The sequence below is a fragment of the Balaenoptera physalus genome (assembly GCF_965194825.1).
Source record: "Balaenoptera physalus genome assembly, chromosome: 8".
NCBI lineage: Eukaryota > Metazoa > Chordata > Mammalia > Artiodactyla > Balaenopteridae > Balaenoptera > Balaenoptera physalus.
The window spans coordinates 113,323,876-113,347,049 of NC_138887.1; the positions used below are offsets into that span (position 1 = coordinate 113,323,876).

Here is a 23,174-nt window from a genome sequence, read left to right on the forward strand (position 1 = left end):
TCTTGCTAGTTGTTTGGCATAGGGTGCCCTGTACTGTAGCTTGCTGGTCGTTGAGTGGAGCTGGGTCTTCGTGCTGAGTTGGAGATCTCTGAGAGAGCTTTTGCTGTTTGATATTACTTGGGGCCGGGCGGTCTCTGGTGGACCAATGTCCTGAACTTGGCTCTCCCACCTCACAGGCTCAGGCCTGACACCCGGCTGGAGCACCAAGACTCTGTCAGCTCCGCGGCTCAGAAGAAAAGGGAGAAAAAAAAGAAAGAAAGAAAGAAAAGAAAATTTTTTTTTAAAAAAGTATTATTAAAAATAAAAAAGTAATTAAAAAAAAAAGGAGAGAGCAACCAACCCAAAAACAAATCTACCAATGATAATAAGCGCTAAAAACTATACTAAAAAAATAAAAACTGACAAACAGAACCCAGGACAAATGGTAAAAGCAGAGCTGTAGAGACAAAATCACACAAAGAAGCATACACATACACACTCACGAAAGGAGAAAAAGGAAAAAAAAAATATATATATATAAAAAAAGGAAGAGAACAGCAAAATCAATAAACAAATCTACCAGTGGTAATAGGGATAATAAACTCTAAATACTAAACTAAGATAGACATAAAACCAGAAACAATTTAGATGCAGAAAGCAAACCCCAAGTCTACAGTTGCTCCCAAAGTCCACCACGTCAATTTTGGGATGATTCATTGTCTATTCAGGTATTCCACAGATGCAGGGTGCATCAAGTTGACTGTGGAGACTTAATCCACTGCTCCTGAGGCTGCTAGGAGAGATTTCCCTTTCTCTTCTTTGTTCTCACAGCTCCGGGGGTTCAGCTTTGGATTTGGCCCCGCCTCTGCGTGTAGCTTGCCTGAGGGCGTCTGTTCCCGCCCAGACAGTATGGGTTAAAGTAGCACCTGATTAGGGGGCTCTGGCTCACTCAGGCCGGGGGAGGGAGGGGTAAAGAATGCAGGATGGGGGCTTCCCTGGTGGCGCAGTGGTTGAGAATCTGCCTGCCAATGCCGGGCACATGGGTTCGAGCCCTGGTCTGGGAAGATCCCACATGCCGCAGAGCGGCTGGGCCCGTGAGCCACAACTACTGAGCCTGCGCGTCTGGAGCCTGTGCTCCGCAACGGGAGGGGCCGCGATGGTGAGAGGCCCGCGCACCGCGATGAAGAGTGGCCCCCGCTTGCCAGAACTGGAGAAAGCCCTCACACAGAAACGAAGACCCAACACAGCCAAAAATAAATAAATAAATAAATTTATAAAAAAAAAAAAAAAAAAAAAAAAAAAGAATGCAGGATGAACCTGCAGTGACAAAGGCCAGCGTGCTGTTGCAACAGCCTGAGGCGCGCCGTGCGGGGAAGTTGTCCCTGGATCACGGGACTCTGGCAGTGGTGGACTGCACAGGCTCCCCGGAGGGGAGGTGTGGATAGTGACCTGTGCTTGCACACAGGCTTCTTGGTGGCTGCAGCAGCAGCCTTAGCGTTTCATGCCCATCTCTGGTGTCCATGCTGATAGCCACGGCTCACGCCCGTCTCTGGAGCTCGTTTAGGCAGTGTTCTGAATCCCCTCTCCTTGTGCACCCCGAAACAATGGTCTCTTGCCTCTTAGGCAGTTCCAGACATTTTCCCGGACTCCCTCCCAGCTAGCTGTGGCGCACTAGGCTGTGTTCACCCAACCAACCCTAGTCCTCTCCCTGGGATCTGACCTCCGACGCCTGAGCCTCAGCTCCCAGCCCCCTCCTGCCCTGGCAGGTGAGCATACAATCCTCTTGGGCTGGTGAGTGCTGGTCGGCACTGATCCTCTGTGTGGGAATCTCTCTGCTTTGCCCTCTGCACCCCTGTGGCTGTGCTCTCCTCCGTGGCTCTGAAGCTTCCCCCCTGCCCACCCCCCATCTCTGCCAGTGAAGGGGCTTCCTAGTGTGTGGAAACCTTTCCTCCTTCACAGCTCCCTCCCACTAGTGCAGGTCCCGTTCCTATTCTTTTGTCTCTATTTTTCCTTTTTTCTTTTGCCCTGCCCAGGTACGTGGGGAGTTGCTTGCCTTTTGGGAAATTTGAGGTCTTCTGCCAGCGTTCAGTAGGTGTTCTGTAGGAGTTGTTCCACATGTAGATGTATTTTTGATGTATTTGTGGGGAGGAAGGTGATCTCCATGTCTTACTCCTCCGCCATCTTGGAGCTATCTCTCTCATTCTTTAGACCACTGTTCGGATCCCCTGTTATGACCTATGGCGTCTTGCATATGCTGGCCCTGCCCACCTTTCCCACCTATTCCTGTGCTCCCTCCCCCATCCATCACAGCACAGCACTGGCCTCATCTCAGTGCAGCTCTCTCCCACCTCACTCTTCAATGGGCTGGGGCCCTGGCATCCTTCTCTCTCTAAATGTTACCTCCCCAGAGATCAGAGAGACCTTCCCCAGTCACATGAGTATCATGTTCAGTTTTTTAACCTTTGTAGAAAATGTCTCATATTTTATTATGTATTTCTTTTTGTTTGCTTATTTTATAAAAAATCTCCTCCGAGAGACTCTCACCTCTACCCCCAAGGACTTAAATCTCCCCAAGAGGAAGCTCAGGTATGCTCACCATTCTGCTTGGCCCATAGCAGTTACTCTCCTCACTACTATTAGTCCATCCCTACCTTTTAATGCCCTAACATGGGGTAAGAGCCCTTTCACACTTACTGTCATTTGGAGTTTATATAAAATTTTATTTACATTATTTCATTTGGGTTTTTATCCACATTGACATAAGCTAAATAAATATTAATATTCACATTTGCAGAAGAGGAAATTGGGTTTCAGAGAGGATAAGATTTCAAGGTTCAAATAGCAATCTATGGGCAAACCTGGTACTTGACTGAGGTCCAGGTTTTTTTTTAAAGAATTTCACTTTTTTAAAATTTATTTATTTATTTATTTATTTATATTTTTGGCTGTGTTGGGTCTTCGTTTCTGTGCACGGGCTTTCTCTAGTTGCGGCAAGCAGGGGCCACTCTTCATCGCGGCGTGCTGGCCTCTCACTATCGCGGCCTCTCTTGTTGCGGAGCACAGGCTCCAGACGCGCAGGCTCAGTAGTTGTGGCTCACGGGCTTAGTTGCTCCGTGGCATGTGGGATCTTCCCAGACCAGGGCTCGAACCCGTGTCCCCTGCATTGGCAGGCAGATTCTCAACCACTGCGCCACCAGGGAAGCCCGAGGTCCAGGTTTTTAATACTGAAAAGCTGAACTCTCCTCATCTCACCTTCTCATGCACCTCACAGAATATGACAGGCTTCACTCTATCTCCGTGGATTGTAGAGGGAAAAAAGTATTGGTATGTGAGGGATAAATGAATTGTAAAGGTAGAATTTCCAGAGCTCTGGGTGGATGAAAGGCCAAGAAAGCCAGGTGTATCCTTTAGAATTGGCAATGGTAACATGGAACATGGCGGTTTGATACTGTTTAATTTGGGTGTGGTTGTGAAGGGCCGTGTAGGATATTAGATAGAGCATGTTGTTTAGACTTGGACTTGAATGTGATTCCTGCCCTGCTGCCAGTGGGAATGTGGTTAAGTAACTTAATACCTTTCCAAAGCTCAGTTTCTTCATTACTAAGATGGGTATAATAACATGTATAAAGAGGCTGTGTGAGAATCAAATTACATTATGTGCATAATGTACCCAGTGTATGATCTAGCCTATAGTATACTATTAAAACATGATATCTGTTACTGTTATTACTAGTCAGAGAAGGCAAAAGATGGAAGTCTGACCGAGTGATTTTTTTCCCCCAGGAGAGTTAAGCCCTGTGTCTCCAATATGGAAGTGGAGAACCAGACATGGGTCACCAGGTTCATTCTGGTGGCGTTCCCTGGGAACTGGGCTGTGCGTGCAACAGTGTTCCTCATGTTCCTCATGGCCTGTGTTCTGACAGTGGCTGAAATCGTGATCATCATCCTGTTGGTGCAGCAGAACCGGCCGCTGCACAAGCCCGTGTACTTCTTCCTGGCCAAGCTGTCCTTTTTGGAGACCTGGTACCTCTCTGTCACTGTACCCACGGTGCTGTTTAGTTTTTGGTCCGTGAGCAGCAGCATCTCCTTCACGCACCGTATGATACAACTTTACTTCTTCATTGCACTCACGTGCACAGAATGTGTGCTCCTGGCTGCCGTGGCCTACGGCTGTTATGTGGCCATCTGCCGCCCGCTGCGCTACCCCACCATTATGAGCCATGGGCTCTGCTTCCTCCTGCCTCTTGGTTCCTGGACCAATGGCTTTGGCATCTCCTTGGCTAAGATCTACTTCATCTCTTGCCTCAGCTTCTGTGGCCCCAATGTCATCAATCATTTCTTCTGTGATATCTCTCCAGTACTTAACCTCTCCTGCACAGACATGTCCACAGCTGAATCGGTGGACTTTGTCCTGGCACTGGCCATCTTCCTCTTGCCCCTGTCTCTCACTGTCCTGTCCTATGGATGCATTCTGGCCACCATCCTACGCATGCCCACAGGAAAGCAGAAGGCGTTTTCTTTCTACTTGTGCCTCCCACCTCGTGGTGGTCACCATCTTCTGTTCAGCTACTGTTTTCATGTATGTCTGGTCCCGAGCCATTCATGCCTTCAACATGAACAAAGTTATTTCCATCTTCTATGCCACTGTTACCCCTGCGCTTAACCCTTTCATTTATTGTCTAAGGAACCGAGAGGTCAGAGAGGCTCTGAAGAAACTGGCTTATTGCCAGGCCATCCGATCTGTCTAGTCTGTTACAATTGATTCGAAAGAAGTAATTTGATTTGGTGCCTGCTATTCCGTCCTCCATCCTTTCTCCTTTAATGCCTCACCTGGATATTACTCACGTTAATGTGACCTCACCACATCCACATTAACCACGGGCTCTTGGCTGTGTCCTGAGGTCTGCATCAGTCTGTGTTCTAAGGGCATACCCCTTGAATAGAGAATTCTCTTTGGCTCTGATCCAAAATGGGGTTTCTAAGACTGTGAGTAAATTCCTGAGTTAAGTGGGAGAGAGAGATGGCAGCATATGAATTAGCTGTTTTATCTAGCAAGCATTAAACACTTGGGGGAAACAGATTTGGTGACAGCTTCCTGACTTCTCAGTTTCCTGACTGAGACAGAGGTAGCAGCTGCTTTAACAGTCCATTCTGGATATTATGCCAGGAGTCAATCTTGGTGGCAGAGACTAGAGACTGTTCCTCTACGCCTTTCAGCACTTTTTGTAAGCACCCATTTCCCTGTATTAAGTACCTTTCTGCTTCAAACAGCTGGAGTGCTTTCTGTTATCCGTAAGTGAACTGTACCTTTTTCAATGATATTTTGTCTTCTTATATAACTTATTGAGTTGTTTTGTGTTGAATTTCTTATTTGCCTCCTAGATGTCACAGTATGTTTATTTGTATCCTCTAGTGGATGAGCACATAATAGCTGATAAATAAATAAATATCATCTCGTATATTATTTGCTAAAGGAAGCTTGCCCTCACAGTCCTCTTTTCTTCTGATCTCAGTGTTCCCTCATTCCTCTTCAGTTTTCTTTTACTTCCTCTGGGCTCACTCCCTCACCTCATATACAAATCACTAGCCCAGTCTTAGGAATTGACAGATTTTCGTCCTATACCACAGTGTCTCTCAACTCTCCTACTTGTTTATCTGACACCCTACCCATGTACGCCTTACCTTTTTCATAAAATGAACCCACACACCTGCAGAAGGGCACATGGATATGCCCACTCTTGATTCGTAGTTCTGACAATGGCAAAGGGAGCTATACTTTAAGTTGTATTCAATGTAACATGCTGATGTCAGTAGGAATTTAAGTCTTCCATTAGAGCAGTTTAAAATAGAATGGCTTTTATAATTTGCATCCTCTTTCACAAACAATACTTTCAAGAATGTTTTCTCTTTCTTTTGAAGTAAGAGGCATTAGGTGGGCTCTTTGCTGCATTTTACAAACTTCCAGAACAGAAGGAAGTAAATAATGAATAATCACAGACAGTGGGGAACAGAGGTCAAAACCCAGATCTGCTAACTCTAAGCCCTAGGTCCTTTCTTAGCTCATGGGGTCTCCCCAAAGAGAAAACATGCTCCTTTAGCAAGCCTAGTGTGGAAGCCAATTGTGCAGGGATGTGGTTGGAATCATCAATTACTATATCTAGAGAACTGTTAATAAAATAAAAATGGACACATGAAGTATACTCCTCAGGAAAGAAAGAAACAAAGGTAAAATGCAAACCTCTTTAGAGAATAAAGATACAAAAGGAAATGATTCTCATAATGGAAATGATTCAATGTTTGCTCCTAGAACATATTTTGGTCCCTTCATACACAAAAAAGTGGTTATAAACGTATTTCCATTTAAAACCCAAACATATAAAGATAAGTGATTATTTTTGAGATAATTCAGATAAATCAAAACATAACAGTAAAGTCATATAGGGCTCTGAAATGTGTACACGGAAAAACAGGCAAAGACATCTTCAGCAGGAATCAGTAAATGAGGGGTGTAAACAACCAACTGGTTGCTGACAATCTGAGTTTTAGTCCCAGATATATTTTTGTCATGTGAGCTGGAGCAAACCATCTAAACTCTCTGAACCAGATTCCTCACGTGTAAAATAGGAATAATAATGTTTACTCTGCTTCCTTTACACAGTGGTCTTGAAGATCACCTGGCATGATGCAAAAGATCTTGATTGTTAAAAATCTGGACCAGTGTGAGACCTAAGCAAGCTGAAGATTGGTTAGGGTTTACATGAGGAAACTGGTGGGGAAGGTTGTGCCCTCGACCTGTCTGAAACTGTCCACACTGCCTGAGCTTCATGTATATAAGCTGGGAGACTCCCGATGGAAGGGGATGCTTGTTTCTTTATTATTTTCAGAAGTGTCTGAATGAGAGAGAGCGTGGAAGTAGAATTTCTTCATAAATTCTATTGTGTTTCAAAGAGCAGATGGGAATCAGCAAAATGTAGCCTTGACCTCTTTGTGAGAAGAATATCTAAATGCATGGCCTCCGAAAAGTAGACGGTACAGATCAGACCAATATGGGAATCAGCCTCAGCAGAGAGAAGATGTTTAATAGCAGTGTAATGGATAAATGCACACAGAAGAGAGCTATTTGTAAGGTGAGATGCATAAAGCAAGTGACAAGTTTTGACCCAGCCTGCGTGGGTTTAGGTAACCATAATATAAACTCTGGTAGTCAGTTTTAGCCGTTTACCCTGAGACTAATCCCTCAGGATTTAGATATAATCAACCAAGCTTATAAGAAGCTTCATCAAATAAAAAAATATTACTCATACATGCAGTATATTTTTAAGGGGACTATATTAATTAGCTCATTCAACTAGTATTTATTGAGTATCTACTATGTACTAGGCACAAGTGATAGGGATATAACAATAACAAAACACAAAAACTTGTCACCCTCGTAGGTAGGAACAGATAGCAGACAATATATTTGTACATTTATAATACATATATACATACATACATAATGTAGTGGGTTGGATGGTGGTTCCCAAAATATATGTCCACATCCTCAACTTGGAACTTGTGATTATGAATTTATTTGGAAAAAAGCGTCTTTGAAATGTAATTAAATTAAAGATATCCAAATAAGATCATCCTGGATTATCTGGGTGGGCCCTAAATCCAATGACATGTTCCTCTAAGAGAGAGAAGGGGAGAAGACTGAGGGAAAGGCCATGTGAAGATAGATGGAGGCAGAGACTGGAGTTATGATGCCGTAAACCAAGGAATGCTTGGAGCCGCCAGCAACTGGAAAAGGCAGGGAAAGATTCTGCCCTAGAACTTTCAAAGGAGGCACCAGATTTTGGACCTCTGACCGCCATCATTGTAAGAAAATGAATCTGTGATTTTAAGCTATCAAGTTTGTTGTAATTAACAAATTAGTTTTAATTAATTAACAAATTAGTTAATACTGTAACAACAGTAGCCCTAGGAAACAAATATGTATACCAGTTCAGGTGGCAATAGTGCTTTGGGGAAAACAGTGTATGGAAGAGTACTGGAAAGTGCTGGTGGAGATTTGAAATTTTACTTTATTTTATTTTTTTGTTTCATATTGTAGAAGGATATTTATTGTCATGGGGAAAATTTCATGTAATACATTAAGTAAAAATTGTGGGCCATTGAAATTTTATCTATTTTATACATATTAGCGTATATATGTCAATCCCAATCTCCCAATTCATCCCACCACCAGCCCCCCACCAAGATTTGAAATTTTATTTATTTATTTTTGGCTGTGTTGGGTCTTTGTTGTGGTGCACAGGCTTCTCACTGTGGTGGCCTCTCCCGTAGCGGAGCATGGGCTCCAGGTGCGCGGTCCTCAGTAGTTGTGGGTCACGGGCTCTAGAGCACAGGCTCAGTAGTTGTGGCGCACGGGCCTAGCCACTCTGCGGCATGTGGGATCCTCCCGGACCAGGGCTCGAACCTGTGTCCCCTGCATTGGCAAGCAGACTCTTAACCACTGCGCCACCAGGGAAGCCCAAGATCTGAAATTTTAAATACGAGGTTCCAGAAAATCCTCACTGAGGAAATGACATTGGAGCAAATATGTGAAGAAGCTGAAGGAGCAAGACATGTGACTAACTAGGCAAAGATCATTCCAGACAGAAGAAATCTGTCTTGATAACAAAAAGAAATCTGCCTTGATAACAAAAAGAAATCTTTTTGTTATCAAGACAAGGGAGCAGTTTGAGTTTGGCTGCTCAGAACTGCAAATGCCCACTACGTTACTCCATTTTGGTTGCCTAGAACCCCCATATACCTTATTTCCTAAGATAAACTTTCTAAGATGCTCATGCTTACCAAAAAAATCCTCCCCCATCACTCCCCTCTATTGCTAAATGGAGACAACCCAATTCTCATGGGTGCTACATTGAGCTCCAGGTCCAAGATGACAAGCCAATAAGCAATCCTCTCTGTATAGGAAGAATAGAGCTCTTGTTCTTTTTTTTAAAAATATTTTCAAACTTGGAAAAAAGGCAGAATGACAATTTCTTGACTTTTTGATATTATGCCAAAGCCTTTTTTAATAAGCCTGTTTGATACTAATGGAGCTTTCTTGGGGAATGTTGCCGTACATTTGACCAACAATTTACAACAGACAAAGGTGCAGAATTTAAAGCCCTATATAGTTATCAGTTAACCTGCAGACATTGACAAGATGTTATAATTCTTCAGCCTCTTTAGAAAAGTTGAACCAAAGTTGATTTAGTTTATTGGGCTGTGAAAAGTTCACCAGGCTTATATCTAATTCAGTAATCTTATGTTGGTATTCCTTTCCTGGCTGACTGTGTAAAGTTCTGTTCCTTAATGCTGTTGGGACAATTTATTTTGTCTTCTTGCTTCTTACTAACAGGTTAAATGAATGTTGGCACATGTTCATTATTTATTTGTTGGAGACTAGATGTGGGGCAGTGGGGCGAGGCAAGGGCAAGTGGTAAATAAGCAACATGATAATAGCATGTGGCTAGGAAATACTTTATTTTATTTTATTCTTTTATTGAAGTGTTATTGATTTACAATGTTGTGTTAGTTTCAGGTGTACAGAAAAGTGATTCAGTTATACATACATATATATCTTTTTTTTCAGATTATTTTCCATTATAGATTATTATAAAATATTGAGTATAGTTCCCTGTGCTATACAGTAGGTCCTTGTTGGTTATCTATTTTATGTATAGTAGTGCGTATGTGTTAATCCCAAACTCCTAATTTATCTCCCACCCTTCCTTTCCCCTTTGGTAACCATAAGTTTGTTTTCTATGTCTGTGGGTCTGTTCTATTTTGCATATAAGTTCATTTGTATCATTTTTTTTAGATTCCACATATAAGCAGCATCATATGATATTTGTCTTTCTCTGTCTGACTTACTTCACTTAGTATGATAATCTCTAGGTCCATCCATGTTGCTGCAAATGGCATTATTTCATTCTTTCTTATGGCTGAGTAATATTCCATCGTGTATATATACCACATTTTCTTTACCCATTCATCTGTTGATAGACATTTAGATTGTTTCCATGTCTTGGCTCTTGTAGATAGTGCTGCAGTGAGCACTGGGGTGCATGTGTCTTTTTGAACTATGGTTTTCTCCAGGTATATACCCATGAGTGGAATTGCTGGATTGTATGGTAGCTCTATTTTTAGTTTTTTAAGAAACCTCCATACTGTTCTCCATAGTGGCTGCACCAATTTACATTCCCACTAACAGTGTAGGAGGGTTCCTTTTTCTTCACACCCTCTCCAGTATTTATTATTTGTAGACTTTTTGATGATGGAATACTTTAGTAACAGTGGTCTAGGAAGACCTATGAGGAGGTAACATTTTACACAAAGCCTGAATGATGAGAAGTAGCCAGTCATGACAAATAAAGTGCAGTGACTGAAAAGCACAGGTTCTGGGGCCACACTACCTACTTTGAAACTAGTTCCTGCTGTGTACACTTGGGCAAGTTTAATCTTTCTGTGCCTCAGTTTCCTCATTTGTAAAATGAGGCTAATAACTGTACCTACCCCACTGCATTGGTTTGAAGATAAGTGAATACAGGTAAAGTAATTAATTTAGTGTTCAGCACAGAGTAAGTGTTCAGTAAAGGATTATTTTTATTTCTGTTTGGGACAAAGTTTTATAGGCAAAACACATACTGAGTTTAGCCGCTTGTAGTGAGAATTAGAGTGGCATGTTATGTGGAGAAGGCTAATAATGCTCGGAGTAAAGTAAAACTTGTAGTATAGTAATTTCAATTTAGACATTTATACTAAGGAAATGCATACATGTGGGAATAATTAAGGAGATGCTCATTGCAATGTTGTTTATAATAGAAAAAAATGAATAAAGAAAACCCCAGCATGTTAAAAAATATAGTTGGATAGAGAAAAATGTCCTTGTGATGGAAAATATTGTAGCTAAAAAAAATGACATGGCAAGTGGCTCGTAGTATACTATTGGGTAAAAAATAGTTTGCAAATAAGCAATTACAAAAATGATGTACAGTGTGATCTCATAAAATACATGAATATATGGCATATGTATACTTTTATGAAAAGAGATAAAAGGAGGAAGCATTAATAATTTTCAGGCTGCAGAGATGAGAGTAGATGGGTCAAATATTAATCAAATGAAGGTTTAATAGCCCAATATAGTTTGAGAGAACTAGGCAGCTATTTCTTTAACCTGCTTCCTACATTCTGTACTAGTGCTATTACACCAAGGCAGAATAACAATGAATGACAAAGTATGATTTTCCTTTTTCCCTTTTGTTTATTGACAGATTCTTCTGAGGCCCAGAAGCCTCTGTGGATTGGGCTGGTTATGACCCCATAAGTGTATACATAGGGTAAACAAATTATATTGAAATATGAAATTTAGGTAAATTAATGTTTCTAATGTATAACAGAGTATGCACAAAGGATGTGGTTTATTTGGTATTAAAAAATCTAAAGCATCAAATAGCGAGGCAAAGCTTCTAGATCAGAACAACTTCATCAACCTTGCCTTTTGCTGTGAAGGTTGTCATGGTAACGGTAGGGCTCAGAACTGAGAGCATACTAAAGCAGTTATTATAACTCTACATAAAACATATTTGACATTTGGAGTGTTTCTCTTTTGATTCATGATTAGTCTGAGACACTGAAATGTCCCCATGGTGGGCTGAGGCCATGTGGACAATAATAATCTAAAAAGAAAAAAATCTAGAGATACAGATGCAAAATAGAAGAAGTGTTTGTCTAGGAGTGGATGCACTGCAAGATTTTTGTGTCTCGTCCTCCTGCCTCTGGTCCTCCTTTTCCTTTTTTTACTTACCTCATATTTTCTACTGTTTTTCTGCTTAATAAATGCTGTATTGCCTGTTTCCAAGATAAAATAATTCCCCCCTAAATGAAAATGCTACTGTGCTCCTGTCACACTCCTCTTTAAAACACTTCATTGTTTCTCTTCACCACCTACGAAGACGAGGTCCTTAGCTGGGTCGTAAAACTCTCTGCTGTGTTCCTGCCCATGCTTCCCACCTCGGCACCTCCTTCTCCAGCATCAGTGTCAGATATTCCCACCTGACACTTTTGGTCTCAAACTTCTTGTAGTTTATAAGCACAACATGCTATTTTAGGCATCCCTGTTTTGTTCAGGCTATTTCCTGAGCTTAAAACATACTGCCATCTCCAGTTATGTGATTGGGTTGTTTTTGTTTTTTCATTCTTTTAACTCAATTTAGGTATCACCTCTTTCAGGAACCTTACCTCCCCTTTCTGTCTGAGGCACGATCAGCTGTCCTGCATTCTCTTTCCTGATATCAAAGGAACAGGAACTTGTCTTATTCATCTTTGTCTCCCTAGAGTCTAACACGGCCCCTAGCATATAGTTGATGCCTGATTAACAGTGTTAATCTAACCTGAACTGAATTAAGGGAGAGTTTGTGCTTCTGAGTAAAAGGAAAGGAACTAAGAAGTTTATACAGGGTATTTCTCTAATACTACTGTAAATGTCTTGAAAAGTTTCCTTATGAGAAGAATCCTAAAGATGTACACAATTCTGTGGCTATTACTAACAGACTCAAGAAAGACCTGGCTCTGAGTATTTGCTTTAGATGATGCTACAATCATAATGCTTACTCAGCAGATCTAGTAGCTTTTTAAATCATCAGCGAGCATGTAGCATGCTGCAAAAAACAGAAATGGGAAGCTGTTGCTGTCGGTGAGCAGAAAAAAACACTGGATTTGTGGAGAGAGAAGCTGTAGTGTCAGCTTCTAAAACTCAGGATGTTCAAATTAATCACTTTAATATCGTCGTAACTCTTAAAAATAAAACTGACTCATTTTCTCCAGTTATTACCAGTTATTATCTTTGTTCTCATTTTCCTTGCTCTCCACTTCAGTCCATCCCTTACTATGTTCCTTGATGGCCTATACCCCTCATCACTGTTGCCATCATTCATCTCTAAGCCATCAAAATCTCTCACAAGAATGTACTGTCATATCCCTTCAACCAGTAGCCCTATTTCCTTTCTCTTATTCTCATCAAATAACCACACCACCAGCAGATGTATCTTTTATAAAAATTGCTTTATTGAGGTATAATTGACATGTAAAAGCTGTGTGTATTTAATATACTCAACTTGATGCGTCTGGGGCTGTGTACACCTGTAAGTATATCACCACCATCAAGGCCATGACATAATAACCATCACCTCCCAATGTTTCCTCCCACCCCCTTTTTGTTGTTATTATTAATTATTGTTATTTTTTAGTAAGAGCACTTAGTATAGATCTATCCTATTAGAAGAATTTTAAGTATACAATGCAGTATTGTTAGCTCTAAGCACTCTGTTCTGTAGTAGATCTTCAGAACTTATTTTTCTTGCATAACTGAAACTTTGTACACTTTGATCATCCCCCTTGCTCCTTCCATCAGCCCTGTCAAACACCATTCTACTCTTTGCTTCTATGAATTTGGCTATTTTAGATTCCATGTATCAGTGAGATCATGTAGTCTTTATGTGAGCAGATATAACTTTTTTTAAACTGAAGTATAGTTGGCTCACTATACTAGTTTTAGGTGTAAAACATAGTGGTTCAGTATTTTTATAGATTATTCTCCATTTAAAGTTATTACAACATAGTGATTATATTTCCCTGTGCTGTACAATAATATATCCTTGTTGCTTATTTATTTTATACATAGTAGTTTGTATCTCTTAATCCCATTCCCCTATCTTGCCCCTCCCCCCCTTCCCTCTCCACAGTGGTAACCACTAGTTTGTTCTCTGTATCTGTGAGTCTGTCTTAATTTTGTTATACACGTTCATTTGTTTTATTTTTTAGATTCTACATATAAGTGACAACACAGTGTATTTGTCTTTCTCTGTCTGACTTATTTCACTAAGCATAATACTCTGTACGTTTATCCACATTGTTGCAAATGGCAGAATTCCATTCTTTTTTTTTGTGGTTGAGTACTATTCCATTGTATATATGTACCACATCTTCTTTATCCATTCATCTTTTGATGGACACTGACATTGCTTCTGTATCTTGGCTATTATAAATAATGCTGCTATGATCATTTGGGTGCATGTATCTTTTTGAATTAGTTTTCATTTTCTTCTGGTCATATGGTTGTTCTATTTTTAGTTTTCTGAGGAAGCTCCATACTGTTTTGCATAGTGGCTGCACCAATTTACAATCCCACCAATGGTATACAACAAGGATTCCTTTTTCTCCACATATTTGCCAACACTTGTCATTTGTTTCCTATTTGATCATGGCCATTTTGACAGGTATGAGGTGATATCTGTTGTTTTGATTTGCATTTCTCTGATGATTAGCAATGTTGAGTATCTTTTCATGTGCCTGTTGGTCATCTTTATATCTTCTTTGGAAAAATGTCTGTTCAGGCTTCTGCCCGATTTTTAATTGGGTTGTTTGGGTTTTTTGATACCAAGTTATATGAGCTGTTTTTATATTTTGGATATTAACCCCTTATTGGTCATATCATTTGCAAATATTTTCTCCCATCAGTAGTTGCATTTTTATTTTGTCAGTGGTTTCCATGGCTGTGCAAAAGCTTTTAAATTTAATGAGGTCTCATTTCCTTATTTTTGCTTTTATCTCTTTTGGATTAGGAGGCAGATCTACAAAAAATATTGCTGTGATTTATGTCAAAGAGTGTTCTGCCTGTGCTCTCTTCTAGGAGTTTTATGGTTTCAGGTCTTAAATTTAGAACTTTAATCCAATTTGAGTTTATTTTTGTATGTGGAATGAGGAAATATTCAAATCTTATTCTTTTACATGTAGCTATCCAGTTTTCCCAGTACCACTTATTGAAGACTGTCTTTTCTCCATATATTCTTGTCTCCTTTTTTGTATATTAATTGACCATTACTTTGTGGGTTTATTTCTGGGCTCTCTATTCTGTTTCATTGATTTATGTACCAGTACCATGATGTTTTGGTTACTATAGCTTTAGAGTATAGTCTATTTTCTTAAATTTGTTGAGATGTATTTTGTGGCCTAGCATGTGATCTATCTTGGAGAAGGTTCTATGTGCACCTGAAAAGAATGTGTATTCTGCCATTTTTGAGTGGAATGGCCTGTAGATATCTATTAAGTTCAACTGGTCTATTGTTTCATTTAAGACCACTGTTTGCTCTTTGATTTTCTGTCTGGATGATCTGTCTGTTGATGTTGGTGGGGTGTTAAAGTCTCCTACTATTATTGTATTTTTGTCAATTTCTCCCTTTATATCTGTTAATATTTGCTTTAGATATTTAGCTGCCCCTGTATTTGGTGCATATATGTTAACAAGTGTAATATCCTCCTGTAGTGGTCCCTTTATCATTATATGATGCCCTTCTTTGTCTTTTGTTATAGTCTTTGTTTTAATGTCTGTTTTGTCTGATGTGAGTATTGCTACCCCTGCTCTCTTGAATGAAATACCTTTTTCATCCCCTCACTTTCAGTCAGGAAGTCATAACTTTTAAACGTATCTATGATCATGAAACTCTGTGTGGAAAAGTCTTCAATTTTATCTCATTGTCTATGAATAAAGTCCAAAGACCTTCATTTTATATTCAATATCCTCTACTATCTGCTTTAACAAGCTTTTGTTTTTTATGTGACACAACAAATTGAGCCCATAACCCCAAAATAAAATGCCCCATTCCCCATGAAGACCAGTGCTGATTTCTGACCTGAAAGTAATATCTGCAGCTTCTGAATAAACTCATTTTCAAGTTGTATTTTGTTTTTTAAAATTGTATATATTTCAAAAAAAAAATTGTATATATTTCATTTTATATACATGTAATTAACATGTAGGAGCATCCACGCATGATTTACCTTTGTGTAGTCTCAAACAAGCATCATATTGTTGTGTTCAGAGTAGGAACTCAGTAAGTATTTGTTTAACAAGGTATTTTCGGTTGATTTCACAAACATTACTGCAAAAAATGTGTGTTTTGAGGATACTCATTGTTTATTAGCAAATAACTGTCCATTTAAAAATAGAAAAAATTCTATGATTCTCTGTAATTGATTTTTCACAAATTATAACTGGTATGCATAATAGGCTACCTATTCTGATTGTTTACTTTTACAACTCACTTAATAAAAAAAAGTCAGTTTTCTCAAGCAGTGTTTATTTGGTGTCAGTGCCATCTAGTGGCAAATATGAGTAATACTCAACGATTAAATTGGCATTGGAGAGTTAGTACTGAGACAGGCTTTGAAGGTCATCTGGTCTATATAATCTGTATAATTCATTATACAAATTACTAAACTGAGATTTTGAAAGTTTAAGAAGTTTCTCATGGTCTGTAAAAAGCTGAGCACTTATGTGAAATGAACTGTTAGACGGGATATTAAGAATTATAAAGCATGGTTCATGACCTCACATAATTTACCGCCAGCACAGGAAATAGACATTAATATGTTAAAGATGACAATGAAATATTTAAATTATTCAATATGAGTTAAAATACTTAATGAAATATCCGGACAGAAGTTTCTATAAGAATTCAGAAGAATAAGAAATATGTGCTAAGAGTGAAGTGAATAAAAAGTAGTTTTTAGAAGAGGTTGAATTTGTGTTGTGTTTTGATGAGGTTTTAGTACGTTTATTGTACTTTGCATCACTGATTTGAGATGCCATTTTCATCATAAAATTCCAATATACATTTGTCTATTTATGGTCTTTTTATTCTGATCCGTTCATGTATCTCTCTACTCATGCACCAGTAACACACTGTTTGATTACTGTAATCTTAACGAAGTTTGAAAATAGAAAAAGTTTAGTCTTCCTTATGACTCTTCTTTTATAAAATTTTGCCAGTTGGTCATGCTTTTTAGTTTTCCATATGATTTTAGCATGTCCTATCTAATTTAAAAATCCTGTTGCTACTTTGGAATTACATTATATTTATTGAATTGCTTAGGGGAATTGACATATTTATAATGCTCAGACTTCCTATTCAAGAACATAAAAGTTTTTCCATTTGATCAGGTTTTTGCATCACTAAGCAATTCTTTAAAGTTTCTTTGACATAGTGTTTACATGTTGTATTAATTTTTAAGAGACCATGGATGTTTAGTTTTCTTACTAGTATTCTATATTTTTTTGGATTGTGTTTAGAAAATAATGTCTGTATTAGTTCTAATTTTTGTAATTAGTTTTCTTTAAGCCTTGATATGTGACCTTTGTGTGTATGTGTGCATGTGAGTGTTCTATTGGCATTTGGAAAGAAGACTCATTTTTTTCAGGATAGAGTCTGTGCAATATTAATATGATGTACTTTATTGATTATGCTATTTTTAATCCTCCATATCTTAATTTTTTCAGTGATCTGATAGGGACTGAGAAAGGTGAACTAATATCTCCTACCGCTTCTGTTTTTCTATTTCTCCTTAAATCACTTGTAGTTTTTGCTTTGTGAAGGTTGACCTTATTTCATTTGAAGTTACATAGGTATAACTATTGTATCTTCTGTGTTAATTACATTGCTTGGTGTTATGAGTGCCCTTATATGATTTATGCTTTTTTTTTTGTCTGTATTAAGCTTCCTCTGATACTGAGATTACAACTCATGCTTTACTTGTGTTTGTATTTGCCCCATTTGCCATTATCCACACTTTTCTTTCTAACTATTCTGAATCTCTGCTTTGCCTGTGTTTCTTGTGAACAGCATAGACTTGAACTTTGTTTTTCTTATCTAGTCTCTAAGTTTTTTTTGGTAGGTGAGTTTAAGTCTATTTACATTTATTGTTGTGACCAAAATGTTTGGTATGGATTCTATCATCTAATTTTATGTTAAACTTGATGGGTTTATAGCCTTGAAAAACTATGTTGTATATTTTATTTTTGTCATGCACACGTCTATTAATAATTAGGAAAACTGTGGTTTCATTCTAGAGGTTATGTTTTATATCTATAACTTTGTATAACATCCTTAATTTTCTATGTTTTTACATTGAATTTAATTATCTACCACAGGTAATAATTACCTACTGTGGGCAATAATGAAGTTTTTCTGAGTACTTACTCTTTATCCTTCTTTCTTTCTCTCTTTTCTTCCACCTACATTTAGTTGATCTTATCATTCTTGGTTATTACTGTCATCAACTAAATGTACTTATAAATCACCTGGTTTTTTTATTTAAGTCAAATATTTTTGTTCCTAGATACTAAAGATGAGGAAGTCAGGGTTACAGAACGCCTCTCCTTCTTTCCTGTCAACTTTTGTTACTTATATTTGTTTCTGCATTGTCAGGGCATGTTTTAAGCATTTGAATTTTGCTCTATCACCTTAATCCTCATAATTATATTCATCATAGTCTACAATTAAAACGCTTCAATTCTCACTGACAATTCTTTTGCCATAGATTTTCTAGGACTGATATTCTTTGGATTTTTTTCATGTTCTACACTGTGCTTTGTGTTTGTATAACTTGTTTGATTCCTTCTTTCCTGAAGGATTGTGTAGGTGTTGCTTCACAAACTTTAGCATTGAAATTTGCTATAGAAATGTGTAAGTCCAGGGCTTCCCTGGTGGCGCAGTGGTTGAGAATCTGCCTGCCAATGCAGGGAACACGGGTTCGAGCCCTGGTCTGGGAGGATCCCACATGCCACGGAGCAACTAAGCCCGTGAGCCACAACTACTGAGCCTGCATGTCTGGAACCTGTGCTCTGCAACAAGAGAGGCCACGATAGTGAGAGGCCCGCACACCGCGATGAAGAGTGACCCCCCACTTGCCGCAACTAGAGAAAGCCCTCGCACAGAAACGAAGACCCAACACAACCAAAAATAAATAAATAAATTAATTAATTAATTTAAAAAAAATGTGTAAGTCCAGATGGAATTTTTTTTTTTTTTTGCTTTATAAGTAGTTTTTTCTGCTCGCTAACCACATGATTCTTTATGTTTTTAATCTAGTAACATTACTAAGATATACTCTTATATGACCATTCTGTGTCAATTTACCAGGGACAAAGTTTGTCTTTTCAGTTTCTAGATTCATTTATTTTTTTACTTCACAAAAATTTTCTTGAACTGTATTTTTAAATACTTGTATTTTATGATTTAGATACTTTAGAAAATGAATGCATTGTCTCCTATGCCTAACTTTCATATCTTTTATTTTCCTAATTCAATTTAACTCTCTATTTCAATTTGGTTATGCTGCTTTTATTATTTTTATGCTCAATTTCCTTAGTGTGTTTCCAGCAGTGTCTCTATTCTCTTTTCCCCATTCCAATTTCAACTTCATTTCTGGAGTTTTTTCCATAGTTTTTCATTTCTATTTTAAGCTTTATATTTCCATATTTCATCTCCTTTTGCTGCATCACTATGTTTTTCCTAAATTCTTTTTTTTCTTACATTTTTTATTGAGAAAAAATTCATGTAACATAAAATTCACTATTTAACCATTTTAAGGTGTTTCTTTAGTAAATTCATGGTGTGATGCAACCTTCATTCCTAATTCTAAACCGGCACTGACTTTTCAGCTTCTTGCACCTGAACAGGTGTGGTGCTCCTGACACCTAGTGGTCAGGGGCCAGAAATGCTGCTAAAGTCCCAGAAGAGAGAATTATCTGTCTCCAGAGTGTTGAGACTGAGAGACCCCACTCTACACCATTAGAGCACCACATCACATCCAAGGAAGTAAACAGCCATTCAGTCATGTCATCCCTACTGGTCTCAAGAATGTCTTTACAGCATTTTTAATTTCAGTTCAGGAGGCAAGGTTCACATGTTTGGTTGTTAGGTCTTTTTAGTCTCTTTTAATATAGAAGAGTATTCTGTGCCCCATACTCAGCCTTTTTGTCTGATTACTTTTTGTAAGAGTTCAGGCCAGTTTTAGCACTGCATTCTGTTTCCATATTTTATTATTACCTTTTTTTTTTACTGAAGTGTAGTTGATTTACAATGTTGTGCCAATCTCTGTTGTACAGCAAAGTGACTCAGTTACACACATACACACATTCTTTTTTTTTTGAATTTTTGAATTTTATTTTATTTATTTTTTATACAGCAGGTTCCTTTTTTAATTAATTAATTTTATTTTTTTTTTTTTTTGGTTGCACTGGGTCTTCGTTGCTCCGTGCGGGCTTTCTGTAGTTATGTGGTGGCTTCTCTTGTTGTGGAGCAGGGGCTCTAGGCACGTGGGCTGCAGTAGTTATGTCACGTGGGCTCAGTAGTTGTGGTTCATGGGCTCTAGAGCGCAGGCTCAGTAGTTGTGGCTCGTGGGCTTAGTTGCTCCGTGGCATATGGGATCTTCCTGGACCAGGGCTCAGACCCGTGTCCCCTGCATTGGCAGGCAGATTCTTAACCACTGTGCCACTAGGGAAGCCTTACAGCAGGTTCTTATTAGTTATCTATTTTATACACATCAGTGTATACATGTCAATCCCAATCTCCCAATTCATCCCACGACCCCCACCCCCCTGCTGCTTTCCCCCCTTGGTGTCCATACATTTGTTCTCTACATCTGTGTCTCACTTTCTGCCCTGCAAACCGGTTCATCTGTACCATTTTTCTAGGTTCCACATATATGCGTTAATATACGACATTTGTTTTTCTCTTTCTGACTTACTTCACTCTGTATGACAGTCTCTAAATCCATCCATGTCTCTACAAATGACCCAATTTCGTTCCTTTTTATGGCTGAGTAATATTCCATTGTATATATGTACCACATCTTCTTTATCCATTTGTCTTTTCCTAAATTCTTGATTCTCTACAAAGTTGTGAGTCTCTGAAAAGTTTTGTTTTACAGAGAAAAGAGCTTCATAAAGTTTTATGGAGAAATGTTTGGTTACCATTTTCATCTATTATGCGAGAAAATTTCTCTCATGAGTACTCTTTATCACCTATTAAGTTTTCTAGTTTCTTTCCTTTTTCTTGCAGAGTGTTTTCATAGATACAGCCAATCCTCATTATTTGAATATTTTGTAATTGTGAATTTGTCTACTTGCTAAAATGTACGTGTAACCCCAAATAAACACGTGGGATACCTTCATGGTCATTCATGGACATGAGCAGAGTGGCTGAAAATTTGAGTTTCTCAATATGCATGTTTCCAGCTAAGGTGAACAAGCTGATACTCTGCCTTCTTTTTTCAGCTCTCATGTTGTAAACTCGTGTCCCTTTTGTAGTCTAATTAATGCCACATTTTTCACATTTTGGTGCCTTTTGTTGGTAATTTCACTGTTTAAAATAGTTCCCAAATGTAACACTGAAGTACTGTCTAGTGTTCCTGAGCACAAGAAGATTGTGATGTGCTTTATGGAAAAAATAACCATAAATTTGGTTGATGAAGGTTAGATAACCTTCTTCAGGCATGATTTATCTTGCTCTTGGCCTTGAGTCCAATGTTAATGAATCAACAATACAGTATATCCAGAAAAACGAAGAGGAAATTTGCTGATGTGTACATGAGAACTCTCTTAAAATGCTAATGTAACAGCTATAGTGCATGATGAATCTATGGAAGAGATGGAAACGTGGCTAAAATGTGCATTCACAAGATGAAAAATGATAAAAAGTGTAATGCGCAGCATTGTTGTGAGTCTTAAAGCCAAAAAAATTGTGATCATGTTACCCAGAGTCAGAAAAATGTTAATCCTTCTCAGCTAGTGCTGGCTGGCTCACAGTTTTCAAAAGGCAGTGCAGTGTGAAAAATGTTAAACGCTCAGGCAAGGTGTTCTCTGCAGATATGGGGACTGTGAAAGAATTTTTAGAATACTTGCTAAGTGTTATACAAGAAAAAAAGTTAAGTGGAAGAGTAAGTTTTCAATGCTGATGAGATGGGCTTGTTTTGGTAAGGGAACCTATATAATGCAAATGGCATTTTGGTTGATAAACATGTTGTGACTAGAGGTTTGCAGGAACCTAATGCTGTATTTTACCTGAGAGCACTAGTTCGGTATTTGGTAATTCAGTGTTCACAGTGACTTTATAGAACACAACTACTGCAAATAATGAGAATCGGCTGTATTAGTCTGTTTCCTGTGGACTATCTTTGAAGCAGATAAATTTTTCCTGGACAAGTAAAGAAAGAGCCAAAACCAACAGGAAATTTCCTTATGAACCAGAATAATACAGTTGATTTTTAGTTATTTGTAGTAGTTATGTTCTATAAAGTTGCTGTGAACACTGAATTAGCAAATACATAACTAGCACTTCTGGGGGAAATACAGGGTTAGATTTTTTTTTTAGACTTGTTTTTTTATTTTAATGCATTATATATAGAGCAATTTTAGGTTTACAGCAAAATTGAGCAGAAGCTACAGAGATTTCCCATATACTCCCTGCCCCCCAACATGGGCATAGCCCCCCCATTATCAACATCCTCCACCGGAGTGGCACATTTGTTATAATTGATGATACAGCATATTTTCACTGTCCTAAAAATTCTCTTTTCTTCACATATTCATCCCTCCCCCCTCAACCTCTGGTAACTACTGATAATTTTATTGTCTTTATAGTTTTGCTTTTTACAGAAGGTCATACAGTTGGACCCATACCGTAGGTAGCATTTTAAGATTGGCTTCTTTCACAAAGAAATATGCATTTAAGTTTCTTTCCTGTCTTTTTATGGCTTGATGGTTTATTTCGATTTAGTGCTAAATAATATTCCACTGTTTGGATATACCATAGTTTATTTATCCATTCACCTACTGAAGGACATCTTGGTTGCTTCCAGGTTTTCACAATTATGAATAAGGGTGCTATAAATATCCATGTACAAGTTTTCTTGTTGGACTTGCATTTTCAACTACTTTTGGTAAATACCAAGGAGTACAATTGTTTGATCATATGATAAGAGTATGTTTGTTTTGTAAGAAGCCACCAAACTGTCTTCCAAAGTGTACGTACCATTTTGCGTTCCTTTCAGAAATGAATGAGAGTTCCTATTGCTCCACATTCTCACCAGCATTTGATATTGTAATTGTTCTGGATTTTGGCCATTCTAGTAGGTATGTAATGGTATCTTATTGTTTTAATCTGCATTTTCCCAATGACATATGCTATGGAGCATCTTTTTATACGCTTGTTTGCCATCTGTATGTCTTTTTTGGTGAGGTGTCCATTGAGGTCTTTGGCCATTTTTTTAATTGAGTTGTTTGTTTTCCAGTCATTAACTTTTAAGAGTTCTTTGTTTGTTTT

General features: G+C 38.4%; 1 protein-coding gene and 1 pseudogene across 2 annotated transcripts in view; one reads left to right on the top strand and one right to left on the bottom strand.

Moving 5' to 3' along the window:
• LOC309666422 (olfactory receptor 6B1-like) overlaps nt 1-7,292 on the top strand; it is a 39,642-nt gene extending 32,350 nt beyond the window's left edge. Inside the window, 2 exon segments of the mRNA XM_082473882.1 lie at nt 3,763-4,492; nt 4,494-7,292. Of these exon segments, the coding sequence (XP_082330008.1) occupies nt 3,763-4,492; nt 4,494-4,727 (964 nt within the window). The 3' untranslated portion in view covers nt 4,728-7,292.
• The window catches only part of LOC309666436 (olfactory receptor 2F1-like), a 617,177-nt pseudogene that overhangs the window by 271,935 nt on the left and 322,068 nt on the right, over nt 1-23,174 (bottom strand). The gene's annotated exons all lie outside the window — the stretch shown is intronic.